Source organism: Pyxicephalus adspersus, chromosome 1 (assembly GCF_032062135.1).
Source record: "Pyxicephalus adspersus chromosome 1, UCB_Pads_2.0, whole genome shotgun sequence".
In the NCBI taxonomy this organism is placed as follows: domain Eukaryota; kingdom Metazoa; phylum Chordata; class Amphibia; order Anura; family Pyxicephalidae; genus Pyxicephalus; species Pyxicephalus adspersus.
Window position 1 is genome coordinate 51,153 of NC_092858.1, and position 11,156 is coordinate 62,308.

General features: G+C 39.1%; 1 protein-coding gene across 1 annotated transcript in view; it reads right to left on the minus strand.

Annotated features, from left to right (window-relative positions):
* The window catches only part of LOC140321751 (protein sel-1 homolog 3-like), a 58,325-nt gene that overhangs the window by 36,519 nt on the left and 10,650 nt on the right, over nucleotides 1-11,156 (minus strand). Inside the window, exons 4-8 of the mRNA XM_072398539.1 lie at nucleotides 10,010-10,125; nucleotides 8,319-8,473; nucleotides 2,703-2,835; nucleotides 2,184-2,227; nucleotides 167-296 (exon numbers count right to left, since the gene is read on the minus strand). Of these exons, the coding sequence (XP_072254640.1) occupies nucleotides 167-296; nucleotides 2,184-2,227; nucleotides 2,703-2,835; nucleotides 8,319-8,473; nucleotides 10,010-10,125 (578 nt within the window). The remainder of the gene's footprint in view (nucleotides 1-166; nucleotides 297-2,183; nucleotides 2,228-2,702; nucleotides 2,836-8,318; nucleotides 8,474-10,009; nucleotides 10,126-11,156) is intronic.

The following is an 11,156-nucleotide window of genomic DNA, read 5'->3' on the forward strand; positions in this document are numbered from 1 at the left end:
CCATTCCCCCTCAGGCTTGCGGGTAGAGTTATCTTTTAGATTGTGTGACTTCACCCTGCACAGGAGGAGATGGCACAGCACAGGCAGAGATACCAGATGGCAGTGAATCCTGGGATGAATGTTCTCCAGGATGTTCACCTTCCAGGTGTGTTCTGGTTTCCTGCACCTCTGGCTGAGGATCCCCTCCGGTCAGGATTGTCTCTGACATTAAAGCTTCTTCCTCTAAGACCTCTGTGGCAGTAATCAGCTCCTCTGTGGAGTCATTCCATAGATTGTGATAAGCCTGAGAACATTCTCTATGGACATGGCCATATTCACCACACAAGTTACACCTCACATTCACACAATCTGACCCTGTATGGCCAATTTCACCACACAGATTGCACTTCCTTACTGTACAAATGTTGGCCAGGTGACCGGATTTGCCACATTTATAGCACAGCCTGGGCTGACTGGGATAGAAGCAGACGCCTCTCCCCCGACCAATAGGGTTAGTCCATACATACAGAGAATGTGACTGAGAATTACACCCAGGGTACAGGACAAGTGAAGTGGTACTGTGCAGAGTCCATACATACAGAGCACAGATACCGAGAATTACACCTGGGGTACAGGACAAGGACCTGATTAAAAGAGACAACTTGATAAAAACATTATTCTATGAAGCCATGAAATCAGTGGGGTTTGCACAAGTTCAGTACTTCTAATCATTCATTCAAGTTGTACCTTCAATAGTCTACCAAACTGCACAACTGGGAGCTGGGAACTGCTGGACAATTACCAATACTACATGGGGAGCTGACAACACGGATGTCACCAATGCCACATGGAGAACTGGGGACTGCTATATGAGACAAGTACTAATACAGCATGGGGAGCTGGGGACAGCAATGTGGGACACATATCAATGTAGCATAGGGGGGTGGGGGGGGGGCTCTACCTTAGGGGGTAGCTGGGGTCTGAAATATGGGCCAGGTAAAAAATGTAGCATGAAAACCTAGAAACTGCTACAGGCACTGTCATGGGGAACAAATATCAATGCAGCATGGAGAGGCGGAAGCTGCCATTAAAATGTACTATACCATTGCACCATAAGAAGTTGGGCACTGCCATGGGGGACTAATACCAGTGAAGTATGATGAGCCTGAGGTAAGTACCAATGCAGCATGGGGGCTAGGTACTGCTATGGGGGTATTGATCAACACAAATCAGTACAAATCCATGTCTTTAAAAATCCTTAACACCGAATAATGGTACATCCCCATTCCCAACACAATTTATAAACAATATGTTTATGAGTTTTACTCCATGATCTAGGAAGCCTTTAAAATGAACTTAATAGACAAACACACTAAAGACTACCCCTTTATTAGTCACCCCACAATTCCAACATTTTACGCATTACCCAAAATTCCCAAAAACCCAAAGGATCCTACAGGTCGTCCCATCATACCTGGCATCAATTCAATCTCTTCCAATGCCACTGAAACAATTGATCATCCCAAACTAATAAAATTAAAGTTCCAACAAATACCCTTTTAATGGCGTTGTACAGTAGTGTACCTCACGAAAAAGTCTTGGAAACCATCACAACTGACCTCCAGAGGGATACAACATTGTCACACTCTACAAATTCCTTTATTGTATCACTACTGCGCTAAATCTTAACAAGAAATGTTTTCATATTGGACGATTGTATGTACCTCCATTAACAAGGCGTTGCCATGAGGATGAAGTGTGCTTTGTCGTACATCAAATTATACGTTGGTGAATGGGAGTACCAACTTTCTAACACGTACCTGATGAATAAATATCGCCACCTTATCCTAGCATGGCAGCGATATATAGATGATATTCTTCTCCTAAGCACAGGACCCCACATAACACTCCTGAAATTCTTTGAAACTCTCCAGCATAATTCCTTTAATCTCAAGTTCACTATGAAATTCATCAGATCATGCCTGCCTTTTCCTAACGCCTATCTGAAGATTGACGATAACCAAACAATAACACATGGTAAAAAATTTAACTGTTATTGGATATCATGTTGATACGACACACAAGTATAACCAAAATGTCTTGAAGTTCTTTGCACGGAGTGTCTGATATATTTAGTGGCGACCACAATACATTTATATTCAAATTACTTTTCATCTGACAATCTAGTCCCAACATGCACTAACCTCTTTGACTGGCTTTTTTCCTCAGCAGCCTGGTAATAAGTGCCCTGTGGAAAAATTTAAGGGATGGGCACAAAAACAGGTCTAGGATAAGTGAAAGAAGAAGCTTCTGCAACACTCATAAGTTATTGAAATTTTATTACCGGTATATTCTTTAAAAAAAACATCAATTCATCTTCCCTATTGATCAAATACAATTGACCAAGATGGTATTATTTGGATAAAATTGTTGCTTTTTCTAAAATTCCAAAAAAATATTGAATTTCTCAGTTTTGCTCATCCAGACATGATAAAGACAATATGGAATATGTGGTGACGTGTCTTTTATACAATCTGATTCTGGTTCTTCTCTCACCTAAGGGGACCTGTCAGGTGATTGGGGGATTTGCTGGAGAGAGCTACTTAAGGAAATATTATCACAAAGCATTATACCATGATTTTTATTGAAATCTTCAAATCTAATTGGACATAAAAAAGGTTCTTATCCTTTTTGTACAATATGTTCCATATGAGGCAGCTTACCTTATAGATGGTCACAATGTTGTTTCTGTAGTAGACGCTGGGCCCATAAAATGCTTTTATTCCATTTGCATATTTACATCCACACAAATGAAAAGTCCCAGAAACATCAGACAACAAAATGTTACCCGGGAACCTGTTGAATAACAGATTGTTATTCCATTGAGATATCTGTAATTTTAAACTTTTCTTGACACTCTCTTCTACTTTATTGTAAATGTATCTATATCTTTAACAGTATAACCCATTCTGTTTTATAGTGTAGAGGTCTTTACTTTTAGGAACCCTTTCCAACATCTCAAACATGCATTTTTCTTCCAGTGTATATTAACCTCATCCTTAGTATTTCAGTCAACAGATTATATTTCAGTTAGCTATACACACTCCAAGATGTATATTACATTTCCCTGAATAATGTTTATATTATTATGCATAGACAGAATATTGTACAGTCAGGTGTATAGAGTACAGTTCCTCCATATTGGCTGCCATATGGACTTACTATGTAACTAGGGTTTCATGTATTTTGCTTTTATTTGAGTTTTTTTTAAACAATGCCGAAAAGGAGGAAAACATAGCACCAAAGCAAGCAGTGGTGAGCATGCGCTTGTGGTACTGTTTATACTCTCTTTATATTTTTGCTATTTGCTCATTTTTATGAATATGAAACAGCAAAATACATCCTGGTCTTGATTCTATTATATAAAATTTATAATAAATAAAATCTATTCAGCACATTCTAAATGCAGACACCATACGTGTCTCCACTATCAGGTATTTGACAGGCACCACTCTTTAATAGTTTAATATCTTTTTCACATTATTACTTAACTTAATCATTTATAGCTCTTATTCTTCCTTCTCTCTATATCTATGTCCAATCCCTTTCATAGACCATGTTCATTCTATGGTAAACACTTACCTTGGTTCTCATCCAACATTTCAAATAGCACCTACCCTCATCCTTCGTCTAAAACCAACATTTTACACAGGAACAAGTAAGTTCATTTTTTTGTTTTGTTTTATTTATATATAATAACAATTACTACATTAGAAGTTAAACGTCTGTCAACACAATATTAGCTATTCAAACTATACAACACTATATGTGATGCTTATTATATTACTTGAATATACTACTATATTTATTGTATAGGCCTTTTGGATTTTTGGTATGTATACCAAATATTTGATTATACATATAAACATTGTTTTCTGTGTGTTCTAGGTTTAATTGTATCCAAAGTCTCTTACTAGTCCCCTGAAAAAGCCAAAAAGCGAAATGCATCAGACATAGACAAATTGATTTATCTATTGTTTATTTTTCATTGAAACATCACTATAACATGTTCTAAAATGTATTTGTGTTTATTACTTAGTTGTGTTTTGTATAGATCCTTAATTATCTTTACTGGAATCACTTGAGCAGAACTCGGTCTAGAAGTGCACTGGTTTGGCTTTTCTTTGTTTTGTTGACATGGACATGGATAGACAGGTCCAAGGCCAGTTAAACCTGAGAGACAGTGAGCAAGACAAAGAATACAGGGGTACAAAGGCAAGAGAGTGGTCAGGAGATGGAGCCGGGGTCTTCCACAAGAGATAGTCAGAATGGTTATGAAGGTGACGGGGGGCCAGGAGAATGATCAAAAGATGGAGCAGGGGTCATATAAAGAGATGGTTAGCCAGACATGGCATCCAAGGGATTCGAATCAAAACAGTGGTCAGGAGATGGAACCAGCAACATATACACGAGGGACAGCCTATTAGAGCAGGTATTCATAACAGACAAGAGAGTGGTCAGGAGTCAGAGCCGAGGGTCATACATAAGAGACAACCAGATTAACAACCAGTTAACCAGAAAAGATATTCAAAAGTTCAGAATTGAGATAGTGGTTAGGAGATGAATGGAGAGGATATTACACTCTGTGACCACATAACAAAAGGGCCAAGGGAGAGAAGCGACAGGATGAGCAAGTACTGACAAATGGCCACTTTTAAGATTTATAATTACTAAAACTGTGATCAATATTCTCTTTTATGGCCAACATAACATATCATCATTTTATATTTGTTGACAAAGTCATTTATTATGGAGAAGAGAGCAGGGAACAAAAAAACTTTGTAAATATGGTGGGGGGAAAAGTATGAATATCACACTATTGTTCCCTTAAAGCCAGGAACGCAAATATCATCTATTGCAGCTGGGCAGTCCTTGGATTTGGTGTCTAAATTGGTTTTCATTTTCCTTTTTAGCTGGTGATTCTGCCAGTAACACATTCTGAGGGTGGCTACACTTACTGTACTGCATCAAAAGAGGTGGAAAGTAGCCACAGCAGCAGAAAAAGGGTGAGAGATGTTGATGGACAGATAACAATTCATAAGAAAGACTAACTGGCCCGATGTTTACGACTTACCAGCCAAATTAACAGGTAATACAGCTTTTTTTTTTTTTTTTATCGAATCTCGTGTAACGTGATCCGCTAAACAAAAACATATTGGTGCTTGGAAAAAAAGTGCAAAAACACCGCACAAAAAACGTTGCCCAAATTTCCCCAGACCCCCCAAAGCGAGGCTCCTGACGAGGGCTGGGTACTAAGGCCACTCAGCCAAAGCTGGAGTGAACCTACTAGCCCGTCTGGCCGAAGTCAGATGGGGTCCTTTTCTCTATGGGAGTGCATAGACAGTCCCAACAGATGCTAGGCTCGGAGCTCTCCCGAAGAGAGACTCCCAGCAAGGTAGAGTGCCTGACCGTAAGGCCAAAGTACTCCCCAAGACTTCAGGGCTATCCCACAACTACCACACAAGTGACAGTGACATAACAGAAAAATACACAAAAAATAAGTGCTCAGTCCATAACACACTAGGCATGGATAAAAAATTGCCCATCTGCACTCGCCACAGCTAATGCAGAATGAAAGCGATGTGCTAAATCAGCAACGTGATGTGCCTGTGTACAAAGAAATCAAGGTGGGTTCACCACGCCCAAAGTGATTTTACGGTACCCCTAGTTCACCAGTCCAGTGGGCCGACACTCTGTGATGTGGACTTTTTGACATATAAGAAGGAATCATAAAGTATACTATATACAAGGCTTTTCCCTTATACCAACAAAACACTTTTTTATCTACACCTTTTGTTTTCCTCGGCTCAGGCTTGTGACCAACTGACCATTGTTCACCATTTTTGAAATATCTGGGAACGATCATATTGTTACAGCATGTACAGAATTGTGCACAATATGATTGTTCAAGTATAATCGTGCATAATCGTTGATCGGTGATAATCGTTCATTTTCCTAGCTTTAGCCTAAAATTGATTTGACAGGTGCACTTTATTATTCATGTGAAGTACAGGGGTATGTAATAGGTTATGTATCCTTTTATATTGTATCTTTTTACATCTGTTTGCAGGCTGTAGAAGCTCTACACAGTGCTGAAAAACCCGAATTTTTCCTCCCATTGACTTTAATGGTGTTCGACTTTGACATTCGACCACCCAAATTTTTTTGCCATATTCGAGCGAATAGCTGCCGAATCGAATAGTGAGCTATTCAACTAATACTACTCCATATTAAGAAAGTCATATTAGCATATTAAAAGTGTCTTGCTGAGATTTATGAACATACCTGTCTCTATGGGTGAAAGTCCTTCCCCTTATGGTAAAGTCTATTAGTCACACCCCTGGGGGTCATTTTTAAATATTGTTTGGTAGGATAGGATTTTTCTTCCATAAGAGATGAAGATATTACAATGCTTATTGTATGAACTAGAGTTACATAAACATCCTACATGTCCAAGTTTTCTCTTCTATCCCAGATCTCTAACTAGCACACACCACCTACAACCAGGAAAATGATCCTACAGGCTTACATGAACACCAAGGAGTTCACCTGAGAGTTATGGTATATGGGGAAAAAAATGTAAATCCTAGAAGGACATGTTTAAAGGAAGTCCTGAGATTGTCTTGTTTGTGACATATCTACCAAATGACAATCCCAAAGTGTGAGGTCTATTCTAGAAATCTTTCCTGAAATGGTTATTAGTGATGACTCTGACTTATTCACCCATTAGTGTAGATTCTGTAAATGCTATGGATCCATTTTTGGTACGATGTAAACAAGGCAAATTGTATTCTGAGGATTCCAATGGAGAACATTATGCGTCTTGGTATATTATTTATGTTAATTGTAATGTGGGGAAAACAAAGACAAAGTATGCAAAGACACAGGTCTGGTGAAAACATACACTCAGAGGAGGGAAGTGTCTATACTTTTTCATTATACATGTTATAAAAGACACTTGCACCATTGAGGGATATTAATTCTTTGACGTGGTATATTGGTATGCAAATCAATCTTTATATTTTCTTGGTTCAAATTGTTGGAAGTGGAATGTTTTATGTAATGGTATAGATTTACCCTGAATAATCTAGTGAATGATTGGATGGCCAATGAATTAGGATATGAGAGGTGTAAATGTGACCACTGATTGCAGGGCGCTGTGGGTATGATTTTGGCATTTTGTATGGCCATTTTGTAAAGGTTACTGGATGTTTATAAGGGCCATTACAGTTGAGTTGAAAAAAAAAAAAATTACCCAGGTTTAGGTGATTTGGTAAGGGATCCAAGGCAATGGTGCACATAGGAAGGACGGGGTAAGGAGTGTGGAACTGTGCTTCAAATTCTAAGTATGGAAACTGTTGGAGCCTGCAAAATTGAATCCTGGTAAACAGGAACTTGGAGGATAACAATGAAAGAGTTGATAATTGGGACAAGAGATGTTCTGTATATGTAAAGATTCCGATCTATATGCTCAAGTGATAGCTATTGTTGGGTATACTCCCCATAAGCTAAAAAGAGGAATCTTGGATAGAGCTTTGCAGGGAGGTGGAATTGCAATATAAACATTCAACACCATGCGTTAGGAAACTAAGCGAAAAAAAGAAATTAAAAAGCTTGTACCTCTACTAGATACCCCCTTTAGAACAGTAAGAGAGATGAATAACGTAGGGGAAACCCTCCAAGGGGACTCTCCAACTCCTGACGTCTAAGGGGACACCTCCTTTGTTTTGGGTAAGAATTTAGTTTTTTCACCTCTGAGATATATTGAATCTCATTACAATCAAACCCGGTATATAAGATGTGGGTAGTAAGCCCCCTTGGGATGGACGAGGAGCCTACATCCCGTTATATCCCTGAATCCCACTATATCTGAGGGATTAGCCTTTGGGTGCAGTGTATTTACAGGGAGAGGCTCTGATTGCCCAGGTTAGAAAGGTTTGCTATGTTTAAAACATTTTTGATATATAATCGATGAATTGCTTATGAACTTGTGTACAGCTAAAATTTTGCTTATGTAAATTCTTACCCTTAAATGTTTTTTGTTTTTTCATCATATATTTCAACTCATGCTAAATTGGCTTTATTCAATGCTGACCCCATATATCTTGGAGAATATCTATAAATGTTTTGTACATTTTGCATTCATCCAAGATGGCTAAGGAGTACCCTGGTATACCCACACCTAAAGACTATTTGTTACTCAAACCAAAGTCTGGATAAAAAGTTACTATAAGGAACCCATTACCCTTTTTAAAGAAAAAAGTTTCCAGGAGACAAACCCGGTCAAGTCATAGACCATCATCTCACACATGGGGACGCTACTCCACTCTTCCAAAGCAGAAGGATGAAAGAGAACTCCTGTGAGGGTTTCCTGTGAATACCACAAAGTTGTGATGCTCAGTATAAGCTCCAGGTCTACAATCTTCCCTGGCACCTAAGACCAACAACTTTGAAAAGTCATCTGGTGTGGGTAGCAGGCTCCCCAAGTCTCTTGTGTGAGTACAAAACCCTTGAAGGTAATATAAGTTCAGGGAATGAACGTGAGGAGGGAACTGATGTGGACTTTTTCATATATATAAATATTTTGATAAATAAGAAAGAATGATAAAGTATACCATTTACAAGGCTTTTGCCTCATACCAACAAAACACTTTTTTATCTACACCTTTTGTTTTCCTGGACCTTTTGTGTAACTATAACCAAAGTATAAATAAGAAACAGTCAAAGGAATGGCGCCACTGCGGGTCCCCGGGGCAGAGGAAGTTCGGAACCCAGGAATCGGCCAAAAAAGTCATGGCACCCGTTTTCTGGGACAAAGACGGTATTCTGTTGGTGGACTACCTACCTCAGGGCTCTAGTATCACCGGACAGTATTATACTGACCTCCTAGACCAGCTGAAGGAGGCAATTAGGACAAAACACTGCAGAAAGTTGACCAAAGGGATCCTTTTTTTGCAGGACAATGCACCTGCACACACGTCTAACGGCTTAAGGCTGCCAAATTGTACACCCTGGGTTTCCAATTGGTCCACCATCCCCCCTACTCACCTGACCTGACCCCTTCGGACTATTATCTGTTCCTGAATTTGAAGAAACAATTTGAGGACATTTCTGATGTTAAAGATGCTGTTGAGAGCTGGTTTTCTGCCCAATCAAAGAACTTTTATTTGAACGATCTAGAAAAGCTGCAACTACGCTGTACCAAGTGCATCAGTCTCAGGGGGAATATGTGGAATAAATGTGTGATTTCATAACTGTGGCTCTCTTCTTTCTGCACCCCCTCGTATAAAGAAATAGGGCAAAACAACAAGTTCTCCCTAATGCATCATCCCAGGAGCAACCATAACCATTAACCTGTGGAAGCTTCCAGAAACAAAGAATACCCTGCGTTACAGCATTTGTATTTGTCCCTCTGCTGTCATGTAGTGTAAGGAATCCTCAGGCCACTGTAAATGCAAGTTGGCCTTTTTTTGCACCCAGAGGAAATGGAAGATAAGTATGTGCCATATACACAGAGGATTTAACATGTTTTGATCTGCAGTCCCCACATTCTGAACCCCTACTATACCCTGAACCATTTCCCATAGGCTTAGCCTTCCTGTAATTTTTACAGGAATTCTAATATAGTAGCATAGTCAGTGATGATCTCATTCTTTAGCTGTCACTATGAATGGCACTGCTAAACTTCATGTTAGCTAGCTTTGATTCCCTATTCTGCTCCATATAATTATGAAGCTAGACGGATGTCTAGGTGCATTTCAACATCACATTTTGTCCCCAATTTAACAGACAATGGTGTCAGGTTCTATATGTAATAAGTTTTATTAAATCTCTATAGTTCTTTGCATTGCAAAGTTAATATAAACAATGGCATTTAATTGACCATTCCTTTTTACTAAAAGATGTTGATGAATTTGGTGAACCCAGCATTACCTAGGAACATAAATTTTAGCCAGTATGAATTTATTACCTTGGATTTGTCCAGACTCAGCAGTATATGGCACCATTGATTTAACGGTAAGGGGTCCCTACTACGAAAGGCGTGTGCTTCTTTGTTGATCAATTCGACCTGGACATGTAGATGACCTGCAGACACAGGAAGAATCATCATTATTAGAAGATCACAGAATCCACTGTATACCAACTGAGCTTTATTTACCAGAACAGTAGAATGTGCTGTGCAGTGTGGGTTCTGGTATCTCCCTTGGAGGATAGTGTACTTTTGGGACAGGGGACACAAACAAGAAAGAAGAATGGAAGCTGCTGCTTGGTTTTGGATTTGATGCAGCCTCATACTGGAGGTCTTCAGCTGCCTTGCATAGAATTATAGGTGAAAAGTCCAGGAACCCTCCGCAATCCAAGTCCAGTAGGTCCCAAGCGATCCTTTTCATCTTCTTTTTTATTCTTCTTACCGCAACCAATCTCACACTGCACGGGTGTGAGATTTGGTGACAAGGGCGTGCAAAGAAAGAGCAGTGACAGTGATATGTCTGCTTTAGGAAAATAATTTCTACTATTTATATTATTATATATGGATGGGTTATCGCCACAAATATTTTTAATCCTGGACCAGATCCATTCCAGGTTTTCTGACCACCCAGCTTCACCGATGAAAGTCTATTCTCTCCAGCCTTGGAGAGCTTTAATAAATCAGGCCCAATGAGTCAGGTGAAGCTATGTGCTGGAGAAATGGATCTGGTACTGAAGAAGCTGGGTGACAGACAAAAGTATTCATTTTCTTAGATAGGTTTGTGATGTAATTGTCAGGCTCATTTTTAAATTAAATTATTACAATTTTTATTAGGTTGGTAATTGTGTTTGCTGTATCTTGTATTTTAATTAGCTTGTAATGTGCAGAAAGGGACCGTAAAAGCCTTGTTTTTGTGTTTAAATGTACATGTTTTTTATAAAATGAACATAAGCAGGAAGCTGATAGAGAAAATAATAATGATATGTTTTCTATTTATATTCTATGTTCAGGTTCTTCTTATAATACAGGGTTAGGGTTCCTGCTGGAATGAATTGTACTAGAAAATGTTATGAGAACAAATTGTCGTTCTCCGGGTCCTTAGAATGTCTTGATGACCATGAGGATAGTTTGGTCTTATTGGTGAGGC